The sequence below is a fragment of the Peromyscus californicus genome, unplaced genomic scaffold, assembly GCF_007827085.1.
Source record: "Peromyscus californicus insignis strain IS unplaced genomic scaffold, ASM782708v3 Scaffold_16__1_contigs__length_79575227, whole genome shotgun sequence".
In the NCBI taxonomy this organism is placed as follows: domain Eukaryota; kingdom Metazoa; phylum Chordata; class Mammalia; order Rodentia; family Cricetidae; genus Peromyscus; species Peromyscus californicus.
Window position 1 is genome coordinate 16,575,719 of NW_026294458.1, and position 27,644 is coordinate 16,603,362.

Sequence of the window (27,644 nt, forward strand, 5' to 3'; positions counted from 1 at the left end):
TCTGGGTACATGAACATATTCACATACATATATACAGACTGAATTTCCACACCCCACAAACAGGCTTAATTTACAAAGAAGAGGTATACATTTCTTAGTGTGTACATCAGTAGTTTACTAGCTAAAATGTGAGGTCAGAATATTGTACTAACATTTCAGAGCTACTCTTGTTCGATTCCATTAAAAAAAGAAAAAAGACATTCCAAATAAGCATATCTTCTAACAGCAAAGACTCTTCCCACTTTTTAATTTTGACGTCATGATAGTTCCATAAATTTAAAATGGAAGATAGCTGTTCAATAAAAGCCATTTCATATATATAATATACAGAAGTTATTTTAAAAGTCTGTCATACAACAGATTCATTTGGTGCTACCAAAACTCGCGATACAAATAAATGACTACAAAGGAAATCATCACTAAACCAAGACACACAGGAACTACACTTATCCTTTCAGGGGAAAAAAAATCCAAATAATTTCTACCATGTTAGAGGAACCAAGTTCATCTGTCAGTGTGCATTATCGTAGTCCCTTAAAGCAGGGACTTCCCAGAACCTTTAAATTTAAAAACGTTCAGGCATAATTCTGTTTGTACATTCAGGAACAATCATATTCTGATTACATATAATTCTTTCATCGTGCAAAAGAGCCTCAGTTAATTGTTTTCTAAGGTCTAAAGTCAAATGAACTAATATTAACAATTTCCTGACCAAGCTGTCAGAGAGGTCCAGAGAGACCAGGCTGCTTAGCTGTCCTTCCTGCCATGGTATGGCTACTTCATCTATTCCTTCATGTTTAGAACTAGCAGGTGTCCAAGTGAGACTTCATTATTGCAGCCAATGACAGACTATGTGAGAGAAGAGTTTCTCATGTCCAACAGCCTTTGCCATCCCAGAATACAATCTTTACAACTGTCTGTGCACAGGCAGAAGGGCGTAGGGAACAAGAGCAGGTTAAGACAGGTCTATACATAAAGGGACGGCTAGGATAGCACATGGTATAAAAACCTCATCTGAAGTCTGCCCAGCGCACCCAAACAAGCAGAGCAGATGTCAGTGCAACTTGAACCTGGTCATTTATTTGAGTGAGGTTGGGAGTGGGGGAAACCAGTTTGGATGAAAAGAAGTTCATTGCTTTGGAGAACAAAGAAAATCAACAGGAATTTTAAAGGTCATCAATCAGAAAATGAACAGTAACTCTTAAGACTCCTTCTCAATTAGCCAAAACAAGCTAAAGATAAATGTCAAAAAATATCTTTCTGCCTAAATATTTATCTACCAATATATCCCACTGTACCAATAGGCTTTTGATTGAAAGAAGAAAAAACATCAAACTAACCTTCAAACATTTTATAAGAGGTACCTTCATCTAGAAGTGACAAAAATAAATTAGCTTCCCCCAATGACATTATTTAATCTCTAAAGCATAAAAAGCTATATAATATCATATACAAATTAACCAGTGTTCTTACAAAAGTAAAGCAGTTTTGGACTAATGACATTACACTGTATTTCTGGTGAAGTATGAGGCACAAGAATATATGCATTAATTAGGCATTTTCCATCTAATCAGTCTCTATGGTTATCACTTAATTCTTGGCAATATGTAACTGGTGTGTATTTTGGTACATAAGTTATGAATTGTAGAGAACAAGAAGCAGTGTAGTATAGTAACAAGGTTTGTATTGGACAAACGACTGCATTGCTGAACACATTTCTTTTATGAACTTTGTGATTTGTTTTGCAGATGGTCACTTGTGGTAGATCCTGCAAAGATAAAAGGAGAAAAAAAATCAGTATAATTTGCTATTATGGTTTGAAAATGAACTGTCTACAGGCTCATGTGCTGAAGGATCGAGTCTACTTTGAGAGGGACTAGAAAGGAGGCCGAGCTTAAGCTAGAGGAGCAGGACACTATCCCAGTAGCTACATTGTGCCCTGGCCCGCCTTGCTCCTGGTCACCGTGATGCGCTCTGCCTCACCAGAGGCCCATGGGACAGTCTCCTCCCATGCACTGAAAACGCAGACTGTGGGCCCCTCCCTGCAATCCTCTTAGGCTGTTTCCTCAGGTTTTTATCAAAGCAAAGAAAAACTATGACAAATTCTGAAATTAACTACCCGATTTGAAACTCTTCCCCTGGCATGGGTAATAAACAAGGATAAAAACTTTATTTTTATTTTTGTTGTTCGAGACAGGGTTTCTCCGTGTAGTTTTGGTGCCTGTCCTGGATCTCATAGAGATCCACCTGGCTCTACCTCCCGAGTGCTGGGATTGAAGGTGTGCACCACCACTGCCACCTTGCGCAAATATAAAAACTTTAACAGCTCAGTAAGGTGTGTTTCATGTAGGCTAAATGAGACTGATCTGGAAGAATCTAAACATACCATTAAATATTATAAAAGTAGGAATATATGTGGAGGCAGGACAGATAGGCTTCAGAACGGACACTGGTGTGTAATCACAGGAAGAAAGTTAAGTTTTATAGCTCCAACTAACTACCTGATACTAAAAAAATTCACATAACCTGCTAACTATAAACTAGTAACGTCAGAGTCGACACAGTTCTCTCTTTATGGAAACATAAATGGAGGGACAAAGCAAAAAGGAAGAAGAGGGAAAAGGAGGAGGGAGGGGAAGATGAAGGCAGCTGCCCACGTTTAAAAAGGAGTACCTTTTACAGAACATGGAGGCTCTAACGGTTGGTTAAGAAGCGTTAAGAGCCAAAGAGGAGAAGAGAAGAACCTTGTCTCACTGAGCCTTACTACAGTTTTCCCCATCCTTGTGTACTTCTACGATGCCATAAAGTTACACTCCCATGTGAGGGTACTTTAGTTACTACTTCAGAAAACTCAGGAACCAACACAAAACTTTATATTCTGGTATACTTACCTGGGAAAATAATCTACATATATAACCTATGAAGTTTAATGTCTTCTAAGCAGAGATAAACAAAAGAGCAGTTAATTCTCAAAGCCATTAGACAGGTTATTGCAGCCCTCAACCCTCATCAGAGAAGCCTCCTTATGTAGGAGAGAGTGCTCAATACAAAGACTCACAACTGTACAAGTACACAGAGTAAGTGACCACGGAGTGCTCAGTCCTAAAAGGGACATCTTGTTGCCTCAAGGCTCAGGGAACACAGAAGACTGGCCAGAACTAAAAGCTGAGGAGGACTGCTGTGAATAGTCTCTTCTGGACTTGACAGGGCCATCAGACTTAGGCACTCGAGCGGCTGTGGATGTCTGCGCAATATCAAGCCAGTCAACATTCCAGTGTGGATGGAGGAGGGTCATAAGACCCCCCCACCCCAACAGAGGAGTAACTGGCAGTTGATGGCTGCTGGGGGAGTCAGTTTTCTTCAGAGATGTGGGATCTCACACGTTGTCCATGTTCCAAGAGATGACCCTACACTTATGCACACGTAGGCAGCACTAACTGGGTTCAGTGGGTTGAGAGGACATTAAGTTGGGAGGGGATGTGGCTGGAGGTAGTCTGGGAGGAGTTAGAAGACTTGGGGAGCTGATGTGACCAAAATACATGTAAAATTCTCAAAGAATAAATTAAAAATGTTTCTGAAGAAAAAAAGCTATGGAGAGAGGGAGAAGGAGAAAGAGAGAGAGAGAGAGAGGGAGAGAGGGAGAGAGAGAGAGAGAGAGAGAGAGAGAGAGAGAGAGAGAGAGAGAGAGAGAGATTGAGATTGACTTGTCTTTACTGTGTTGAGTTGGGTAGAGAATTTCAGCAGCAAATGAGTATTCCTAACTTGTGACCACACACTGAGAGCTGACAGCAAAAGTGAATGTCTGAATGAAGTCGATGAGAAGTTACCAGAGTACTTGATGGACTGGGCAGGAAACAAAGACTTTATGGCAATTAGGAGACATCATATGCTTGTAAGTGCTCTACCACTGAAGTACACCCTAGCCCCTATTATTTGCTCAATTAAAAATAGATAATAGAAAAATTTAACAGTTACTAGGATAAAGTTTGTTCAAGTTAAATACTGCAATCCTGACACTATAACGAGACAATGACTTACCATCTCTTATCACAGAATTACTCCTATTTTGCCACAAAAAACTCACCAGCTTCTCAGTACGAAGAAAAGGAAGTGAATACACATAATATCTTCAGTAATGGGGTAGAAGAGTCACTGCACTTTTGAGACCAGCCACGCTCTATAATCCAGGCTGGCCTGAACTCTCAGCAATCCTGGAGCCAATGTCAGTGCTGGATTACACATGTGCACTGCCATACCGGGCTCTCCTTTGTCCATAGAATAGCTGATGAGAACTAGGGCCTGGGGATACTTCAGTGGTAGATATACACAAGACCCTGGGTTTGATCCTATACCTCAAAGACAAATGAAATAAAATATATTTCCTATGACTGTTATTGCTAGGTTGCAGAAAGTAGTCTAAGACTTAAGAAAAAGAGAGAAAAAAGGAAAAGTTGGATGTGATGGTGGACACCTGGACCCAGTGCTTGGGGGCCAAGGGAGGTGGAGTGGAGTTCTTGTGGGCTTCACAGCTCTTGGCTCTATCTCAATTTAAACTTAAGGGGAAACAAAAGTCCTGTCAGCCAGGACTCGGGGACTGAGACAGGAAGACTGCCGTGATTTCAAGGCCAGCCTGTGTCACAGGACAAGACCATCTCACCCAAAGCAAAACTCCAAAACCCACATAAAATACCCATAAACAGCACTCAACAGAAAACAAAACAAAACAAAAACTGCTTTCTTTAAATGAGTTCTAAAAGTGTGTGTGAGGCTCTGGATTCAATTCTCAACACCATAAAACAAAACAACAAAAACAGGTAAGAAGTTTTAAGCTTTAATTGAGATTTTCTTGTTAAACTAAACATGACTTCATACAGTCAAGCAAAATATCCTTACTTAAAGCCAAGTAAATAAGAAAAAAAAATATATGGTTTTATCAAATTAATTTTATGCATAAAATTTATTTTGAAATTGGTCCAAGGATTGAAATTGTAGAAACACTGACATTATAAAGTAAATCAGCAAAATGTTCTGAAGAATTTTCCAGAAGTTTCGACAAATGAAGCCCACTCACTATCTTAGGCCCAGAGAAGCAGTTCCAGTGAGAGTGACACGTTTAAGGCATCTGACCTTGATTTGGCTCTTCAATAGTCATGCTGTCTCCATCTGCAGTCTCTGACATTTCTTCATCTTCGTCCTCATCATCATGCAGGTCTCTTGAAATTAACTGTCTAGCTAATTTAATATTCAGTCCTTCGTTGTAGTGAAGCTTCCTTTTCATTTCAAACTGTCGTTTCTTTTCTAGAAAAGATTTGAAAGTGCTCTGTGAGCTTAGAAGGTCTCGACTTTGGGACTGGTCCAGGCCTGTTGTGTCAATGGGTCTTATTGCAAGACCCAATATAACTTAAGTTATATTCACTTAAATTGTGTGCTCAAGGGCAGAGTCAGGCAGTCTGTACTAAGACTATACAGCCCACAAAATCTAAAATATTTACTTTATGATTCAAGTATACACCTCAATTGATGAATAGGAATGGAAAAGTCATTAGAAATTCTGTGAAGAAAATTTAAAGACATAAGAAAACTCTGTAGCAATAGGTGAATGGGAGGCAAAAGGCAAACTATAATCCCAAGTACAAAGAATGCACAAACCCCCAGGTTTCTCTATTCAGCCCAGGATGCCCTACATCTCCTAATTCTTCTGCCTCCCAAATGCTATTATTATAGGCCTGCACCAGGGCTGGAGAGACAGCAGCACATCTGGTCCACATGGCAAAGGGAGTTGTCCTCTGCCCTCCACTTGAGCAAGCACACACTTGAGCACAGAAGAAATAAAATGTGTAAACAAACCAATACAAACAAAATAGGCACACACCATACCTGATTATGACTTCTACTTTCACTAAGAAAAAAAATCCTTTTATAAGTCCTTATCTGTTTAAAAAACTCCTATGACTTTAGAAACATAATTAGTGGCAATTCAACACAACTGCCACATTTTACTAACAGAATTTCACTGAACTGTTCATGAAGAAAAAAAGAAATAAGAAGATTTGAACTAAAGCACCCATATAAAAAGTCAAACATCTTTAAGTAGGCACATGCATAAATTTACACTGAAACACAAATATAAAAAATAGCTAAAGGGGCTGGAGAGATGGCTCCATGGTTAGAAGCATTTGCTCCCTCTTACAGAGGACAGGTTCAGTCCCCAGCACCCACCATGTGCGCTCACACCAGCAGTAACTTCACAGTTCCAGGGGAGCCAGTGCCCTCTCCTGGCCTCTTTGGGCACCAGACACACATGTAGTACACATATAAAATGTAGGCAAATACTCATACATGTAAAAGTAACTTTAAAATGAATTAATAAAGCTGTTAATGAAAAGACTTAAAATTCCATCATCCTTGCTTTAACAATTTTAATCTCAAAATGGCACAGCTATCACCAGAATAAGAACATTCAAAATTCTTATGATTCAATTCCTCCAAGTGTTATTACCAAGATCTTGTCACATCATTAGTTCTTTTTCTCTACTTATAAAATACTTCTGAGCCAGGTGGTGGTGGCATAACACCTTTAATCCCAGGACTCGGGAGGCAGAGGCAGACAGATCTGAGTTCAAGGCTAGTTTGAGCTACAGAGTGAATAGTTTCAGGACAGCCAGGGCTACACAAAGAAATCCTATCTCAAAAACAACAACAACAGCAAAAAAAAAAAAAAAAAAACCCAACCCCCCCCCCCCCAAAAAAAACCCCAAAACCAACAAACCACTTTTTTTTTTAAAATCCGGTTTTTTGAGACAGGGTTTCTCTGTGTAGCTTTGCGCCTTTCCTGGATCTCACTCTGTAGACCAGGCTGGCCTCGAACTCACAGAGATCTGCCTGGCTCTGCCTCCCAGTGCTGGGATTAAAGGCGTGCGCCCCCACCACCCGGCAACAAACCACTTTTGAGATGGGGGTCATCTCCCCATATTGCTCAGACTGATCTGGAAACCGTAGGCCCACTGGTCCTATCTCAGCTTTCTTAGTAGTTAGGTATGCAGGCATTTACCAGAGCAGTTAGACATCTTTAACTATCCAGATGATGTGAAGACAACGCTAATACTCACCCACACCTTTACTCATCAAAGTAATACATACTCAGAAATTTTAAAAGAAAATTACCTCCAATTTTCTCATTCAAAAATGGGAGACAGAGGTAGCAAGGTTTCTTGCCTAGTACTCATTAATCTAATCCTCAGACCACAATAAAACAAAGCAAGACAGCCAGAGATTACTAACATTTTTTAGCTAGACTTTTTTTAAAATATATTTTTGCAAAACTGAATCGCATTTAAAGTAAGCTTGTTTCTGCACTTCCTATGTTGTTAACATGATCATATATCCAAGTTCATCCAGGACAGACTCAGTGATCATTTCAACTTTGTAAAAAATTTAGTTTCAAGGTAGTGAGATATAATTATCTACTCTGAGCCAAAGGTTTCTGATTTCTCACTATCTTGTCAACTTTTTTATGATTTAATTTATATATAGTTTTTGTGTATTCTATTATTTTTTCAATAATAGAATTTATGTTTTACAAATGCATATTACTCTTTATAAGACACAAAATATTTAAAAAGATGAAATACATAGTATAAGTTATAATGATCATCAAACATTAAAGGCAAGTAATGTGTTGTGATATTTTTACTTTTGTAATTTTATGTACATATATACTAAGTAGGCCCTGGTAATACGTTTAAATGCCTGAAACAGTTCTCAGACCATCCAGAGAATATGAGTAGCCTACTTTTTCATATTCACACTAAAAATAAAATTATCCTCCCCCACCTCTGTAGTACTGGGGATTGACTTCTGGGCTCAAGTACATCAGGCAAACAGTCTTAACAGTGAGTGACCAGGAAGAGAACGTTTCATAATGGTATTTTGCTTGGTCTGTTTTTTTTGAGACAAAGTCTCACATTATGTGGCCCTGGCAGGCCTAGAACGCCATTTGGACCAGCATGGCCTTGAACTTACAGTGATCAGTCTGCTTTTGCCTCCCAAGTGTTGGGGATTATCCCTAATCCTGTGAATTAAAGGTTCACCACCACGCTCAGCTTCCATAATGCTTATATGTTTAATTCCTAGGTTGTTATTCCTAGGCGAATATTGTAGTATTTTATTTGTGAACTATATACAGTCAAAGAAATTTGTTATTCTAAGTTATGTAATTTAAAAATCTGTACAGGGGCTGGAGAGATATCTTGGTTTTTAGCATTTTACTATTCTTGCAGAGCCCACACGGTGGCTCATAACTGTCTGTAATCCATTTCCAGTGCATCTAATGCCTTCTACATGGTGCACATACATAAATATAGGCAAAGCACATGAAAAACAAACAAAGACCTCTGTAAAATAGGAACTGAGAAGTCACGTGAATAGGTAAACTGTTCACCAGAGAAGCAGGAGTCTGATCCCCAGCACCCAAGTAAACTAGGCATGGTGTTGTACATTCGTAACCCACTTCTGGGCGGCTATGATAGGCAGAATCTGGTCATATGGCTCAGCCTAATTAGTGAGTTCCAGTCCCAGTAAGAAATCCTCTCAAAAAATAAGGTGGGTAGCTCCTGAAGAGTGACATTCTCCCCAGACACCCATATGCACACACAATCTATAAAATCTCATTTCACAGAAAGTTAACAATAAGTGGTCTCAATCCTTTTTTTTCTTCTTTATTTGACAGACTGGCCTCAAATACATGAGGAAGCAAAAATGACCTTGAGCTTCTGATACTCTTTCCTCTACCTCCCTAGAGCTGGGCATTACAGGCCTGTGCCACCACGGCCAGTTTATGCAGTACTGGGGACTGAATCCCTTAATTCTCATTTGATTATTAATATTAGTTTTGCAATTCTATAAGGCAAAGCAATACAATACAAAAAATAAAAGCACATTTAGGTCTTATGAACTATATGAACTCAACAAGGCTATTATTGTTTTTATATCTACTTTTATGACTATCTTGTGTATTTCACTTTATTAAGAGTTATTATTTACTGACCAATTAGAATACAAAATGACCAGTGCTAAGTCCATTAAATACTTCATTTAAGAATCACTAACAGCTTAAAGTTTGTTTGTTTGAAATGGGCAAGGAGGGAGGGGTGTCTTACTAAATTTCCCAAGTTGGTCCTGAACTTGAGGGCTCAACAGATCATCATGCCCTAGCCTCTTGAGTCTCTAGTACCATAGGCGTATACTGCCAAACACAGAACTAAAAACAAAAAAATTTTTTTTAATATTTCCCAATTTAGGAAATAAAAACTAGAGGCTCTGGGAAATTAGGCAACTTAAACAGTATCAGACTTGGAGCATAAAACTGTATTTCTCAGACTCCACAGCTAATAATCTGAATTACTGTGTTATACATTAATGATTTATTTATCTTAAGACTATCTGGGCTAGTCAAGTGTAGTGGCGCACTTTGATCCCATCACTCAGGAGGCAGAGGCAGGCAGATCTCTGTGAGTTTGAGGTCAGCCTGGTCTACAGGACAGCCAGTGCTACCTAGTGAGATCCTGCCTTAAAAACAAAACAAAACAACAACAATAAAAAAGAATATCTGGGCTGGTTAAATAGCTCAGCAGGTGAAGGTGCTTGCTGCCAAGCCTAATGACCTGAATTCAAGCCCCAGATCCCACATGATGGAGAACTGATTCCTATTAGCTGTCTTCTGACATTCCCATGTGCTGGCTCAAGTGCCCACACATACACATAAATAGCAAATATGTGTGTAAAAAGTAGTGTTTATTGTCTGCTATAAGCCCAGTACTGGAGAGGCCCAGGCAGAGGATTACTTTAAGTTCAAGGCCAGACTATGCTACTGTGTAAGACCTTGTCTCAGAAAACAAACAAAAAGATCTATAAATTCAAAATATTTTTCAGACATGTAATTATTTAAAGTGAAAAACATCTATAATTTAATAATTCTACCAGTAGGAAATCACTTAATAAAATTATATTAATAGGTCAAATGGTACCCCCTGCAGGTTGACTCAGGGAATTACAAACTGATGGATAATTACTCTAAATGAGACTGATAATGTAGGTTAATAGAACCCCCACCCTTAATAGATAAAAGTTTTGGGAGAATAATATGGAAAAACCTAAAAACAATTTTTATTTGAAATCTCTTCAAGGGCCCATGGTGCTATTTATTGTCAGACTTGCATTAATGTTGATAATGGGCTTGGGCTGAGAGTCCGCCAAACAGGCTTCACTAGTGCTACCCAAGGGCTCTACCACCGAACTACAGCCCCAGCTTTTGATTATTTTCTTTTCAAAGAGAAGAGGACACACAGGGCGATGGTGGCACACTAGACCAGCCTGGTCTACAAGTGAGTTCCAGGATAGTCAGGGTGAAAAATCCTGTCTAGAACCCCCCAACCCTCCAAAAGAGAGAGAATGGGACAACTATGTATAAGTTGTTCCTCAGTACCTGAAGGATTGGATCCTGGACACTAAGGACACCAGAATCTATGGATGTTCAAATGCTTCCTGTACAATGGTGTAATATTTGCATATAACCTTCACACATACTTTCTATGTTCAGTCATTTCTAGGTTAAATGCTATGTAAATAGTTGCTGTGCTATACTGTTAGGGAATAATGACAAGAAAGACATGTCTATCCTTGTTCAATATGGGCTCATTTTTCTTCCCTCAAATGTTTCTGAATCATCGTTGGTTAAATCTGCAGGTGTTGAACCTGCAGCACCAATGGCCAACTGGGTATATTATATTATTTTAAATATTTATATTTTAGCTGGGTGTTGGTGGCACACACCTTTAATCCCAGTTAACAGGCAGGAGGATCTCTGAGTCTGAGGCCAGTCTGGTCTACAGAGTGAGTTTCAGGACAGCCAGAGCTATACAAAGAAACCCTGTCTTGAAAAACTAAAAAGATTTATTTTTTAAATTGGGTTTGTGTGCCCAAGGATGGAGTTAACAGCAGTTGTAACCCATGTGACATGGGTGCTGGGATCTGAACTCGGGTCCCCTGGAAAAGCAGTACACTCTTAACACTGAGCCATCTCTCCAGCCCAATTTTATCTTGAAAAGAGGATACATTCATATGGCTCAAAAAGTATAAAAAACAGCAAGATAAAACATATTCTTATCTGACCAGTGTTGCATGCAAACAAAAACACACAAAGGCAGTAATGCCTTAACTAGGCATGTTCTGTCTGGAGCACAAGAACCTCTTCCATCCTGCAATGAGTGCTTCTCCAGCTTCTCTTCTAAGACATCACTACTCTGTGCTTCACGAGACCTATACAGATTTTCATTCTATAGTTTATCATCTTCGTTTTCTGCACCAATTTCACTGTCTTTTTTTTTTAATCTTCCTGCCTTTATCTCTCTAGTATTGTGATTACAGACAACATAGTTTATTTGATGCCGGGGCTCACACTCAGGACTCCGTGCACTCTCCCAACTGAACTATGTCCCCAGCCCTGCATTACTGTCTTAAAACAAAAAAGGCACAAACAACAAGGCAATCAATCTATCCACCTGAAGATCATTCAAATACTCAATGACACTAAAAGCATTAGTTTCATAAGTAGTTAATAAATACCTTCTTTTTATTCAAAGAAAGGAATATTTGCAAGTATTTGAAAAATTGTAGTATTTCTTCCAACTTCTTCTAATCAGGGGGGAAAACTATTATATGAAAAACTCACATATGTAGAATCTGAATTAGATTCTTTTTCTATTGCTTTCTATTCCCCGCCCACCACTTCCCAAATATGAAAGTAATCTTCCAACCTTTCAAACAGGTTTATTTTAACAAAACTTATTAGCATTGATGAGCAGTGGTGGCGCACACCTTTAATCCCAGCACTCGGAGGCAGAGGCAGGTGGATCTCTGTGAATTCGAGGCCAGCCTGGTCTACAGAGTGAGTTCCAGGACAGTCAAGGCTACACCGATAAACTCTGTCTCAAAAACCACAATAAAATAAAAATAAATAAATAAAAATGATGAGCGCCGTGCTGAAGGAAGAGCCTACCTCGCTCTTCAGGGGAGAGGTCCTCATCCTCCTCTCCACTGCTTTCTTGTTCCCGAGCCCGGTACTTTGGCTCCGAGCCTTCAGCAGCAGCTAATCTACACCATATTTATAAAGAGAAGAAATTAGTAACTGTGACGTACTTGTACTATTTAAACGTCTCATTCAACTTGAGTCATGAAAACAACCCAAAATAATCAACGAATATTCTAGCTGTAAGTGATAAAGAAAACAAGAGAATGTAGGATGGATGTAGAGACCGGTAAGCAACAAGGACAGCAGCGTGGCTGTTAGAAATCAGTGCACACAGGAACTTATTTTTGCCTTTCTCACATCTTTACCATGTGGGTGTCAGGGTGTTTAAAAACATCACCACAAGAGAAAAACAGACAGAAGTATCCCCAGGTTCAGGCATTCTAACCTTGCCACCTCCTGCTTAGATTGATATTAATTAAGAAACAAGAATGTAATAATTGCTATACAAATCTAGTTAGGGGCCAGGAATCTTACTCAGCAAGTATTTAACACTTAGTCCTGGGTTCAACTGTCAATAAACCCCCAAACATAGGTAAGCATAGCCTTTCATTTACAAATATACAAGCAGGACACAGCAAATGTCTTTGACTCAGCACAGTTAAAACTCCCTGTAGGAAATGCTTTAGTACTTACTTCTTAGCTAAGATATCTGGAGTCATAACTTCGTTGCCTTCCGAATCACTAAAGGCATCTTCATCATCACCTACCATACTAGGATGACAAGCACGTTTCTATTAATAAGCACATTATTAAAACTGACACATGAAATAAAATTGTATAGCTAGAAAACCGAGACTGAAAACACAATTTTATTATTTAATTAAAATAATAACTTATTTTTGTTGTCATCTTTGAAATTTACCTTTAAAATAGTTTCTACTCAATACATGTAGTTAGAGACATACATACACAGAGCACTGGGCTGGGACTGTAACTCAGTGGTAGTCTTTGCCAGACATGTATAAGGCCCTAGTTCAATTCTCAGAAATAAAAGATGATAAAGTAAGCTTAACAAGAAAAGAACAAAGCAACCATAAAATACTAAAAACTCAAATTATCGGGGAAGGGGGAACCCTAAAAAAAAGGTCAATTTTTCTATCCAATGAGGCAGATGGACAAATAATGCAAAATAACCCACTTGTTGGTTTTAGTATTTTGAGAGGGAACTTTTTTGCAGTGTAGCCCAGCTGGTCTTAAATTTGTGATTACTGGAATTACAATTAGGCACTGAAAATGCTGAGCTCGTTTTAGAATTTGTGTTTATATCTCACCATTAAGGAAGAAATGGTCTACACAGACATAAGACTAGGAAAAATAAACAGTTCCTGTTGGTGGCTAATTCTGACTGCCTACTTCACTGGATTAAGAAATGCACAGAAACAGAGCCAAGTGGCCTCTCCTTTGTGGAAAGGCTCCCAAAGAGCTTCCAGAGCAGGATGCAGGATTTATCCCTCTTGTACAGTGTGACAGAATCAAGAGTGCCCAGTGCACACAAGCTTCTACTTTGAGATTTTTAGTGGGCTCATCTGTAGCTTGTTCCTATCCCTTCAACTGTCTCACTGAATAGCTGATACACGAACGATCTATGGGAGAAAAACAAACAAAATGCCCAGGGAATTAGGAAAGCACAGCTCTAGGTATGTTTGTGATTACATTCCCAGAGAATATCAGATCATGAAGGCTCTGATCAAATGACAGATTAGTCCCTTGAAAGATTCAGGATGGCATTATTAGAAATCTGTGCAAGGCAGGAGGCAGGACCTAGTTGAGGAAAAAGGTCACTGGATTTCATTGTTCTTTTTTTTTTTTAAGAAAGAATATGAAGTTGGTGAGTAGGGAAGTGGGAGAAATTAAGGAGGGAAAAGAATATGATCGAAATACATCATAAGGAATTCTCAAAAACCGAAGTAACATTTTTAAAATTCTCTACCACACATTCTCTCTGTGATGATGTTCTGGCCAGAGTGCATAGGGTCAAGCAACCATGGACAGACACTATGACCCTTTGAAACCATGAATCAAGAGAAATGGAAATCCTTCCTCTCAAGTTTTTTTCTACCAGGTACTTGGTCACAGCAAAGAGAAAGCAAACTTATGCAGACCCTAAAGACCTATTAATAAAAACCTGCTGGCTTATATATTTATCCAAGGAAACGTAAAATAAACCCATGAACATTTAGGATTTAAGTAGAGTAGGATAAAGAAATATACTTTGTTGACTTATAGCAATGTTCAACAGAAAATTCTAGGTTACATTATTTTTGTCTCTTTTTGGATATTGATATACAACATCACTTTACAATTGTAGTTTACAATTCTAACTAGACCTGGTGGTTCACCCCCTGTAATCTCAGCATTCAAGAGGCTGATGCAGGAGGACTATTCTGACTTCAAGGCCAGCTTGAGATATATGGTAAATTCCAGGCCAGCCTGAAATATATAAAAAATAAAAATTCTGAGACTTATACAAAACTATCTGTCTATGTAGTTTTCCCCTTTTTGCAAAGAAAACCTCTGATTTCGACTTGGGGAGCAAAAAACCCTCAAATCTCATCTTCCTTTCAAAGAGGACAAACTTTGGAGCTGGAGATGGGTCAGCAGTCAAAAGCATCTGCTGCTCACCAGGACCTGAGATTAAGTCTCAGTACTCATATCAAGTTGCTCACACCACCTCTACTCCAGCTCCAGGTCCACATAAATAACAGTAATGAAAAGAGAACTCAAAACTCACTAATGTGGCCGGGCGGTGGTGGCGCACGCCTTTAATCCCAGCACTCGGGAGGCAGAGCCAGGCGGATCTCTGTGAGTTCGAGGCCAGCCTTGTCTCCAAAGCGAGTTCCAGGAAAGGCGCAAAGCTACACAGAGAAACCCTGTCTCGAAAAACCAAAAAAAAAAAAAAAAAAAAAAAAAAAAAAAAAAAAAAAAACTCACTAATGTGTGTGTGTGTTAGCAGCTAACCACCATCCAGGTGCAATAATATTCACTACTACAATAGTGTGCAGTTACACATTATTAACAAAAATGTATTCAGGTAGACCGTTAGCTAGCACTCTGGCAACAACTAAAACAGATTTACAGTTTCTGTTATTTAGAAATTGTATCAAGGCAAACTGGAAACAAGCCACGAAAGAAAGGATGTCTATGTCACATTACTTGTGGTAAGGAGTGTTTGGCTCATCTATTTTCATCAAACCATAGTCTTTGTCAGCTGGGTGATATGTTGCCAGGATGTTCATTTCATCCCACTTCTGGGACTTTTTACTGAAATTAAAAAGGAAAAAAAGCATTTAGTGTCCATATTAAAAATAAGTTTCATAATTTATATCAGGCACTCCAAATACTATTATACTATGGCATACTTAGTCTTTAACTGGCCTATAGAAATAAAAAGTAACAACTGAAATAAAAGCCTCCTCACTGTCCTATCTTAGTAGTTAAGTGCTTATATACATACACCATACACATATACACATGAGTGTATGTGCGTTTGGATACAAGGTCTAATTATGTAGGAGTGTTCCTGGGACTTGCTATGTATAGCAGTTTGGCCTTCAACTCACAGAGAGCTGTCTGCCTCTGCTGGAATAAGAGACTTATGACACTATACCCTGCTATAAAAATTTTTTTCTTTCTTTTTTTTTTTTTTTTTGTTGATGTTGTTGTTTTTCAAGACAGGGTTTCTCTGTGTAACTTTGGAGCCTGTCCTGGATCTCGCTCTGTAGACCAGGCTGGCCTCGAACTCACAGAGATCTACCTGCCTCTGCCCCCCAAGTGCAGGGATTAAAGGCATGCACCACTACTGCCTGGCTAAAATTTTTTGTCTTTTTTTTTTTTTCCCCCCCAGAGCTGAGGACTGAACCCAGGGCTACTGAGCTAAATCCCCAACCCCTAAAATTTTTAACAAATAAAGAAAACCTCCAAGGGCATGCATGCAGTACACATACATGGAAGCAAACACACACAGAAAATAAAAACAATGTTTATGATTTTAAAATCTAAAATCTTTGGTTGAGAATTCTAAAACAAGATAGTAGAGAATGAGTTTAGAAAGGAAGTGTCAATTGTGTTCATGCTCAGTTTCATCCACTCTTGTCCTATAACAGGACTCAATTTTCAAAAATATTTGGCTGGAGCTGAGTATCTGGCACACGCGTTTAATCCCAGCACTCAGGAGGCAGAGGCAGGAGGATCTTCTGAGTTTGAGACCAGCCTGGTCTACAGAGGGATTTCCAGGACAGTCAGAGCTACACAGAGAAACCCTGTCTTGAAAACAACAACAAGAACAACAAAAAGAACTGTATTATTATTACTGTGTGCATATGTAATGGGGGGGGGCAAAGTGAGGGGTCAGAGGACAAGCTGAAGAAGTCAGTCCTCTCCTTCCATCTTTTATGTGGGCTTAAGGGATGAAACTTGGGAAACTCGGGCTGTCAGGGTTGCATGGCAACTGCTTTCACTCTGAGCCATCTCCAGTTCAAGAATAAATACTTTTGAAGCAATTGCACTGGCTTTCTATTTCTAGGTAAATCTGCATTTCCAGAAATTTTATTTTGCTAAATAGATCTACCACCTACAAATTTCTGTTTAGAAATCATTAAATATTATTTGCTTAGGAAGCAAATAATCCAGTCTGTTCATGGACACATTCCAAGGAAGCTCACAGTGAAAAGAAACATATTTTTAAAGAATTAAGACAGAGTTGTGGAATATTACTTTAACTATGTACAGGTGTGTTAAATTTGTTTACGCTGTATTTGATAATTATGTAAAGATGTGTTGCATTTGTTTCACCTTGCCTGCCTAAGGCACCTCATCGGTCTAATAAAAAGCTGACCAAAAAAAAAAAAAAGCCGGGCGGTGGTGGCGCACGCCTTTAATCCCAGCACTCGGGAGGCAGAGCCAGGCGGATCTCTGTGAGTTCGAGGCCAGCCTGGTCTCCAAAGCGAGTTCCAGGAGAGGCGCAAAGCTACACAGAGAAACCCTGTCTCAAAAAACCAAAAAAAAAAAAAAAAAAAAAAAAAAAAAAAAAAAAAAGCTGTACAGCCAGCCAATAGCTAGGCAGTAGAGGGATAGGCAGGGTTGGTGGACAGAGAGAATAAGTAGGAAGAGGAATATAGGCTCAGGAGAGAGAGAAGGAGGGAGAAAGAGAGATGCCCGGGCCAGTCAGCCAGTCTCAGAGGAAGCAGTAAAAAAGTAGGACATACAGAAGGAAAGGTAAAAAACCCTGAGGCAAAATGCAGATGAAGAGAAACAGGTTAAATTAAGTTAAAAGAGCTAGTGGGACAAGCATAAGATAAGGCTGAGCATTCATAATTGATAATAAGTCCCCATGTCTTATTTGGGAGGTGGTTGGCAGTCCAACAAAGCCTGCTACACAGAGGGACTGGAGAGATGACTTTCTGCTCTTCCAGAGGGCCCAGGTTCTATTCCTAGCATGGTAGCTCAACTGTAACTCCAGTTTCAGGGAATCCAATCCCCTCTTCTGACCTCCAAAGACATCAGGCATACACATGGCACAGATAAACACTCAGGCAAAACACCCATACACTTGAAAAACAAAAATAAATCTAAAATAAATTTAATTAAAAAGATTTAAGACAGAAAAACAATTGAGTAGCTCCTGATTACTAATAATGAAAAATAATTGAGTTACACTTGAAGAGCAAGCTCAAGGGATCCATTCCGCCTCCACTTCAACACCATGAAAACAGACACATACTAACTACTCTGTCCTTTTCATGGGAGCTGTCCTGGAACTAGTTCTGTGGACCAGGCTGGCCTCAAACTCACAAGATCCGCCTGCTTCTGACTCCTGAGTGCTGGAATCAAAGGCCTGTGTGATTACTGCCAGTATGTACAGTACTTTCTTAAGCTCTAAGTTTACATTTAATACAGTTTTCTGGATGTGAATTATGATTAAATATATTTAAAAAGTATTTTTACAAAACATTAACAATTTAGCTGGGTGCTTTCTAATCTCAAAACAAAACAAGGTATTCCTAAATGATGTTAACAATGCTGAACTAAATATAACGTCATCTTACATGGGGAGAAAGAGAAAGGAGGCAAGGAAATGGTTCTGTAGGTAAAACACTAGCCCTCTGGAGCCTAGCTACCTGAATTCAATGCTGGAACTATGTAAAAAGAGACAGTGGCAGGTATCTGTAATCCCAGCATTACGTTAAGACAAGAAGGGATGTAGACAGGAGAATCTCCTAAACGAGCCTGTAGAAGCAAGAGCAACTGACCCTGCACTTCAAAAAGGTGGAAGGCAAGAATGAACCCCTGCAAACTGTGATATTTGCACATGCATGCTCAAGCGTGGGTATGCATTCTCTCTCTCTTTCTCACAAACACACACAAATACTCTCACACATTTTTTTTTTAAAGGAAGATACAACTTAGATGGATATTTGGCATTTAAAGGGTGTATCTAATCTAAGGGAAGAGATACCAACACCCTGTAAATTTGTTTTGTATGATGATATAAAGAAAAATATAGAATACAAGAAGAAATTATATTTAAATTTTAGAATAAAATTAGTAAGTATAATCTCAGTACCCTAAGCCATTAATAATTTGGATTTTTGCATTTTCTTGCCATTCTATATATTAAATAATATATAAATACAAATTAGTATAATATATATTTAAAAACACATATATACTAATATATAAACTATATATATTGTGTTATAATAAGCTAATTTTTTGCCTTTAATAACTGAGTAATATTTGATGTAAGCTAGCTGTTAGGTATTTAGATGTAATCTAACACTTTCTTATTTAAAACAGACAAAAACAGATATATTTTCATACATTCTACTTGCTGATGATTTAAAATAGTCTTTTTCTCTTTAGATGGGTTCTTTTTGTTTGTTTGTTTTGTTTTTGTTTCTGTAGACAGGGTTTCTCTGAATAGCTTTGGAGCCTGTCCTGGATGTCGCTCTGTAGACCAGGCTGGCCTCAAACTCATGGAGATCCGCCTGGCTCTGCCTTCAGTGCTGGGATTAAAGGCGTGTGCCACCACCGCCCGGCTCTTACATGGGTTCTTACTGTGCTATCCACATTAGTCTTAAACTGACAGATTCAAGTGACCCTCCTATGTCAGCCTTCTAAATAGTCACAATTCTAGGTATGAGCCATTGTATTTGGCATCTAAAAAAGTTAAAAAAAATTTTTTTTTAAGATCACTTATGTCAGGTTGTGGCAGTATATGCCTTTAATCCCAGCACTTGGGAGGGAGTGGCAGGTGGATCTGAGTTCAAGGCCAGCCTGGTCTACAAAGAGTTCCAGGAGAGCCAGAGCTACACAGAGAAACCCTGTCTCAAAACAAAACAAAACAACCCCCCCCAAAAAAAAACCCAAAATCAACCAACAAATAAAAAAACCCAACCATTTATGATGTCACCAATCATTACCAAAACATTTCGAAGACTGGGTATTTGTACTTTTCTAACTTTACTGAGTATAAAGTAGTGTTTAGACAGGCAGTGATGGAGTACCCCTTTAATCCCAGCACTCTCGAGGCAGAGCCAGGCGGATCTCTGTGAGTTTGAGGCCAACCTGGTCTACAGAATGAGATCCAGGACAGGCACCAAAACTACACTGAAAAACCCTGTCTCGAAAAACCAAAAAAGTAGTATTTAAAAGCTGTTTTGGGCCGGGCAGTGGTGGCGCACGCCTTTGATCCCAGCACTCGGGAGGCAGAGCCAGGCGGATCTCTGTGAGTTCGAGGCCAGCCTGGACTACCAAGTGAGTTCCAGGAAAGGCGCAAAGCTACACAGAGAGACCCTGTCTCGAAAAACCAAAAAAAAAAAAAAAAAAAAAAAAAAAAAAAAAAAAAAAAAAAAAAGCTGTTTTGTACTTATCACTTATTATCTAACAACAAATGCTTACTTTACTTGTATGAATTGTTTACATCCTTTGTACAGCAACTCCAAGTTCTTCACATTAACAAAAGCACATTACACATGAAAGTTGAATTTACCTGACCTACAATTATAATAAATCTGAATCCCAACTTTTTCTTATCTGTCTCCATTTATCATGTTCTATTGCAAAAGGAATTGAAAGTCTTATATATTTAAAGCTGTACTCATCTTTATTTCCTCAGTACAAAATTAGGAGGAAAAAATCTTAAATGCTCAAATTCAAGTCCAAGAAAGCCTATCTTGAAATTAAAGGGGGGGGGGGGGCACACTAAAATTAAGACTGTAAAACAAGCTCAAAATTGCTAAGAATTCTTAGGTAGAAAGCAAATGAAGAGAAGAAACTGTCAATAGAGACAATGGGCATGGAAATTAGCATTACTAAGGTTTCAGTGGAATTAATGTTAGTGGCAGAATATAAAAACCTAAGGAGCAAACCTGGATTCAGGTAAAATATCATCCTCAACTATAGGACACTTTCTGTCAGAAATTCCAGATAAAAACCGGGGTACCAGGCCATGGCAGATCTGCTGTGGTAGCTAAACTTGCTGGTTTCCGTGCCCTTCCCCTTGGGTGACCAGTTTGCAGACTGTTGAAATCTTATCCTGGAACAGCCACTTCTTTCCTTTGTTACTTCAAATGTTGCCATCTCAAAGGCCTCCCAGAACTCCTTGTTTCTGCTCGATTGTTGGATACTTTTGGCTCTGCTCAGAGTGGCAAGCCAGGTTTTGCTTCAAAGTATTAAACTTTAATTTCAAATTTTAATAAACAGGTTTTTGTTTGTTTGATTTTGCTGGTGGTGTTTTTAGAAAAGATTCAAGATTTTGAAGCCTGATATCACAACTGAAATTATACTAGGACTTAACAATAAAGCAAGCAGAAGCAAACAAAAGGTAACTTTTAGGAAACAACCTTTTAATTTTAAGCTTTGACTTTAACACTCCACATACTTGAATAGACAGAAAGACAATGTCAGGACATAATTGTATCTTAAATTACAGCAATGGAATTCCAGTACCTTGGGGAGTAGGGGGTTCACATAGCCTAGACTGGCCTTGAATGGATATGTAGCTAAGGATGACCCTGAACTCTCATTCTTCACACCCCCCACCAAGTACTGAGATTATGTGTATGGGTCATTATCCCTCCCTCAAGCACAATTTTGAAAAGTTGAATTTACCAGATCTACAATAGAGTCTGGATTGAGCTGGCTAGCAAACTCTGAAGCAGACTATGTAAAAGAACCCAAAAGGCATGAAAAATCAGATTCTACATTTCTATAATAAGACAGGACTAAGGTCCTGGGCTCAGTATTTTAACTAATTTAAGACTTATACTAATGTACAGATAAAATGTGTAATTCATTGATAGCCAGAACTAATAAAATCAATGAATAGTAGCAGACAGGATTCAGATTAGGCATAAAACTACAATTTCTCCCTAAGACAGGATATAGTAACATTTAACACACTTTTAATAACTATGAACAAACATTTTCACTCATATCTGAAAAATATACCTTACAATGAATAGCATCTTATAATCACAGTTAGAGACTTTTTTCTTTTCCTGGTGATAGTTTCTTGGACTCAATGGGGCAATGTTTTCAATGAACTGCATATACATTTGCTCTAGATGTTAGGTTAGGCCTTTGTGCACTACATTGTAAGTATCCTGAAACAACTATGGGAACTCCACAATCATAGGAGAGGACAGCGGCTTTCAAAACAGTTGAGCAGTGTGGTGCCATGTTGCAATGTGCTTGTACTTAACTTGCCTAAATATGTGGAACTGTAGAGTGCATCCATTTTTAATTAACTAATACTTGACAAATGTCACCACTCACAGGAAAGAAGTTATTAATTAATTAGAAAATAAAAACACCTGTCAGATATGTTGATGTGTACCTGTTATCCTATATCTCTGGGGGTTAAGGCAGGAGAACTGCAATTCCAAGGGTAGCCTGGGGTTTATATAGTGAGATCTTATTTTAAAAACAATGCAATAAATCATTTAAAAACAAACAAATTTCCAAATAATGATTTGATCAGTCTTGAAAAGAACTGAATAAAAACAATCAAAATACTAAAGACTATTTTAAAAGTTGAATTTGCCAAATTTCTGAAATCCCAATGTAAAATTTACAAACCTCACTTTACTTATACATTGTCCTTTTAACAAAACTTTGTAGCTGTTGAGTATGGGTGGTGTGTTTGTGTGTGAAGGTCAGAAGACAACCAGGGTGTCAGTCCTGGCCTTCCTTGTTTGAGATGGCACCCTTTTTTCCCAGAGTACGCCAGGCTGGCTGAAACTCAAGCTTCTAGGGACCCCAGGGTTCTCCTTCCTCTGCTTCCCATCTCCCTACATAAGCACTGGGATTACAAATGAGCATGCTCTCCTGTCTGCTCTTACATGGGTGCTGGGGATTCAAAGTCAGGTCCTCACACTGGCACAGCAAATGCTTTACCCACTAAGCCATCTTCCTCAACCCCTATATTCATTTTAAGAATTATAATAGTATGCATGTGAGTATGAATTATGCTCTCAATAATTAACTGCTATATAAAATAATATCCTTCAGTAACTGGGGGCAGGTGAGAGGGATACTCATGAAGCAATTGCATTTTACATGATACAAGCATGTCAAAAGGCAGGCTTCCCTCTTACTTGCAGGCTCTCTAATTGGGAATTTCCTTACTGGAACCCATCTATATATAATCTGAACAATACTGAAGGTGGTTTCCTGGATGCTCACAGACATCGGCAGAGTAGGAAAAACTTGAATTGTCCAAAGAACATGTTGCCAGCTGTGGCCAAATATGGAAAGGCTCTGCTTGCTGCTGTCAGTTCTCATTCTGTAAGTGTTATTTGCTTTTTTAATTACTAACATACATTCCTCAACTCCCTGTACAAAAGGATGGGTTTCACTGACCTTTGGATACACGTATATCACATGCTTTGCTCATACTTCATCCAAGTGTGTATCTTCTTTTCCCTTCTCTTTCCATGTTGGGGCTCAAACCTAGAGTCTTGCATATGTGAGGCACACTCTACCACTGAGCTACATCCTATCCACAAGTATGCATTTTGTGGTCTACCTAGTACTATAAACTTCACTGTTTCTGCTGGTGAGTGGCTCCCAAATGTGAAGTGTTGCCCAGTGTCCCTAAGTGCAAGAAGGCCATGCTGTCACTTACAATGGATAAACTTCATCTGGGCATGGGTGCTACTGGCCATGAATTCAAAGCTAAGAAACACTATATATTAAATAAGGTGTCTTTAGGTAGAAACACATAAAACAAGGTTAAGTAATGATCAGATGATGACAATTTATGACCAGAGGCTTGAGAGAACATAATCCCTTATTTTCCTTAGGATCAAAGACTCAATGCTTGCAACAATGCTTAGCATCTGTGGGACAATACAAATTACTAGAGTAACAGCAATCAACTTAGATCTCTGGCTATTTCCACATTAATATGATGGCCATCTGTGTTATACACTGCTCTAACATTTCCAGTTAGACTGATATGCTACCTTTATGTTTCTTGATTCTAAGTATATCACAATTGCAAGAGCCACTTGTTGTAATTCTTTTTAAATATCAGACTGGGGGTATTGATTTTAACTAAATTAAGCATAAACATAAAAAGTTTGTTTCAAATTATAGTATTATTTCTGTTAAGAGGCTCTATTAATATTGCTTGCATGAATTATGACAATAACACAATTCTATAATTTGTTTGTTTTTTTTTTTGCTTTACAATCTTCCAACAGTGCTTATTAAAAGGCTTATCTTTTACCAGCTGGAACCATATACCATAAACTTCAATGAATTAGAGTTTGATAGCGCCTGCTGAAGATATGGCTACAACTACAGTCAAGGCAATCAACTAGCTTATAAAATCCTTTTTAAGTGATCCTGCCTTGCCAGGAACTCTTTCAGCAGAAGCAATTTATCTAATGGAATCAGTCTCATTTAGTGGAATGGGGGGGGGGGATCTGAATGCAAATCCCGGGCAACCATGGGAGTCAGGGGAGGCTAATCTATAGCACGGTGCTCTAGATTACAATACATCACATTTAAGAATGCATGGAAGTCAAGTGGGCAGAAAAAAAAGATACTTGGTAGTTGGAAAAAAGCTCACCTGGATAATATGAAAGTCAAGGAGAACCCCATTCCTCCTGCTTAATATTCAAGCTGTGGCTATTTTTAAACATCTTGATCTTCTTGCTATTGTTATGTTTCGGGCATTCTGTTTCTCCAATGACCTACAACCACTGTCAAATCCCGTTAAAGCAGCTTACTCCAAGCAGAGGTTGGGAGTTGCACGTGAAAGAAAGTTAAGAGTCAAACCACAAGAACGGAGGTGGGGGCGTTGCCGGGCAAGGCAGAGGCCCTTCCTAGTTTCTGCAGGCCACAATCCTAAACTGAACTTCTAAAATCTGTTCCCAGCTACTCACTCTTAAGAGTCTAAATTAGATCCTTATTACAGAAATGCCCTAGTTCTAATAGACTTAAGATTTCATCAGCATCCTCATTTTAGGACGCTACTACTACAAATTTCAGTAACTTTTCTAAAACTTTATTTCCGAATGCAAGAGTTCTTACTTACATTTTTAGTAACTCATACATACTATCCAAGTCCCCTTACCGGCTGACCCCAGGGGTATAGTTATACCTAGACACTGTACTCTAACAGTATTTTCATTGAGCACTGAAGCCTGGGTAGTTTCCTCTGTAGCCAAAACACCTTTTTTCAGGCTGGTATATTGTTTCATTATACAAATGTACCATAATTAATATTTCACCAGTTCTCACTAATGGACCTTGGGTGGTTTCCAGGTATTTACTATAACACACAATGCTTTCCGTCAACATCCTAAGTTGCTTCTCTCCGAAACAGTTCAGAGTTTAGACACGCCGGACTGGACCCAAAACTAGAATCTAGCACCAAAACTCTAACTTCAGGTACAAAAATCCTTCGCAGTAATAACTTTCCATTAAATCTACATCAGTGACTTTTAAATTTTTGGTTTCACTTAGTGCGGAGATTATAAACCAGGAACTGGGAAGTCGAATGCGAGAAGATGCTTAGTGGGGTTTGTGTTTATGGTTTGTTTGTTTTTTTTTTTTTTAATTTTGTTTTGAGCACATTAGCCTCACTAGACTGAAATTTAGGGTCAAGAAAGTAACTCCTCTGCCGCAGAATTTTAGCTCCCTTGGGCTTAGGGTACCGAATCATAAAAGCTTAACAGCTAACGCTCTGAAACTTCAATTTGCTTCTTTAGTGTCCCCAGGGGCACAAAGTTCAAAAGCCAGGTTTACAACGTGCCCATGTACTTAACAAATAAAAACACGACAAACGCCACCTCCGCCGACCGAGCCTCTGCCGGCTCCGGCCTCTCCCCCGCCACCCCGCGGCCCGAGGGGCAGGGCCGAGACCGGCTCCCGGCTCTCACCTCAGCTCCTCTTCGACGGTCCGGCGGGGCTGTTCGGCCGAGGCCACCACCGGGGAAGCCGCAGAGGTCTTGTTCTTCAGGATTCCCTTGATGGGCCGGTGCGAGGCCGAAGAGGCCGCCATTGCCGGTCGCTCCGGCTGTTGGCTCAGGGTCGCTGCTGGCGTGGGGTCCTGGAGGAGAAGGGGGTGGGCGCTGCAGAGACCCTCCAGGCGGCCGCGGAGCCCAGGCCGGGCTAAAGCAGCCGCCACCCGCTGTCGCGGAAAACCACTACCGGGCGTCACCGTCACGACACAATGACCGCAACGCCACAGCCGACGCCGCGCGGCGGGCGGCCCTCAGCCGCCGGCACAGCAGACCGCGGCCGGCGGACGAGGCCGGACGAGTGCCCCAGCGCGGCAGCGACGCGGACGCCCAAGCCGAGCTCGGCCGGCCCTCTCGCGATATCTAGAGCGGGGCGGGGCGAGAACAAAGCCAGCCCCCCGGCCCCGCCCCTTCTCGCCCCGCCCCGCCCCGCCCCGCCGCTCCTCTGTGCTCGCTGGGCTCGGTTGCCAGCACACAGTGCACAGCGAGTGTGTAAATCCTCAGCAAAGCGTCCCACTGGCTGCTGCACAGATTTGCAGGGCGGTCAGGCACTCTCTCCCATCGCCATCGCCGAATGAGGCCTTGTTGCTATTTCTGTTTTATGCCAGAAAACTGAGACTCAACGCTGACTCACTCCCCAAAGATAAGAGTCGTTAGCTGACTGTGAACGATGTAGCTCCCATTTATGTTTAACCTTCGTAATACTTTCTTTTCTTTTCCTTTTTCTTTTTTTTCTTTTAAGGAGACAGGGTCTTTCTATGTAGACCAGGCAGGTCTCGAACCTATAGAGATCCACCTGCCTCTCTCTCTCTCTGTCTCCTGAGTGCTAAAGACCTGTGCCACCACACCCAGTTCTTCATAATAATTCAACTCCGTATTATAAAATCATGGAATATCAGTATTGGAATGGTCCTCAGAGACCTATTATGAAACCACAGAATAGTCACTTTTTTTTTTGTTTGTTTGTTTGTTTTTCGAGACAGGGTTTCTCTGTGCAGCTTTGTGCCTTTCCTGGGACTCACTTGGTAGCCCAGGCTGGCCTCGAACTCACAGAGATCCGCCTGGCTCTGCCTCCCGAGTGCTGGGATTAAAGGCGTGCGCCACCACCGCCCGGCCAGAATAGTCACTTTTAAGGCATCATAGAACGCCTACATTGGAATGACCTGACCCCTCTCTACCATTGGAGAAGCTGATGGACAGAGAGAAGAAATAAACACTGCCGCTTCCACACAGCCTGTCTGTAGGACATGAAGAACACAAGAAGGGTAATGGAAGACAAGGAGCAACAGGGTGCCAGAAGTCAGAGGAGCCATTTGCCCCAGATTCAAACTCTCAGTGTCCTCAGGGACCCCAGTCTCCTGCACTTAGTTTGGGAATTCAGGCCCCCAGTACACAGCTGTTACTAAAAGCTTCTCAGGGTGACACATTGTCCCACCTCCTCCACTCTCCACCTCCATCACCATCCAGCTGTTTTTCACCTACTCTCTGCTGATCAGACCTTGACCTGTGACAGGCCAGAGCAGACCCAGGCACATGGAAGTGCCACCTCATCAGGTTCACCCCACCCCATGGGACCTTCAGAGACTACGAGGTGTCTTGTAGGGACTTTGTCACGGGGATGCCCATACCATGACATGGTTATCCAGCCACTGGAGAAGCCAGAACTCTCTCCCTGCCCCCAACTCTGACTCAGGAAGCCTAGACAGAGGGGATTCCTGAAACTTCTGTCTGCTGAGGAGGGAGAGGCAGGGTTCTACTTTAAGTAATAATGTCAGAATGAGACCAGCTTTGGCGTCCGGGAGACAATACTCAGCTTGCTGTCTCTGGGACTCTGTTCCTGACAACAGGGTCAGGTTTCCTGAAATGGTTCAGATTTTCCAGGCTGGCCCCAGCTGAGTTCCTGCCAGGGGAAGGCCTCAGTAAAGGAAGGGATGCAGATGGAGATAATGGAAGGGAAGTGTGCAGGCAGGTCAGGAGGGAAGTGGCTTTGCTGGTCACAGAGCTGAGTGTGTCCTGGGGTTTCTGAGGCAAAGCTATGGTGGCAGTCCTTGGCTTGGGGCCCACCTCTGTTCCCAGTCCAA

The 27,644-nt window shown here is 40.2% G+C and overlaps 1 protein-coding gene across 1 annotated transcript; it reads right to left on the bottom strand.

Moving 5' to 3' along the window:
* On the bottom strand, positions 1-25,871 carry Ppp1r2 (protein phosphatase 1 regulatory inhibitor subunit 2). Its single transcript, XM_052740543.1, has 6 exons — positions 25,483-25,871; positions 15,242-15,349; positions 12,722-12,799; positions 12,056-12,150; positions 5,128-5,298; positions 1-1,768 (listed from the first exon to the last, which is right to left on the bottom strand). The coding sequence occupies exons 1-6, from the start codon at positions 25,602-25,604 to the stop codon at positions 1,722-1,724; spliced, it is 621 nt and encodes a 206-aa protein (XP_052596503.1). The 5' UTR covers positions 25,605-25,871; the 3' UTR covers positions 1-1,721.
* Between the last annotated feature and the right edge of the window lie 1,773 nt (positions 25,872-27,644).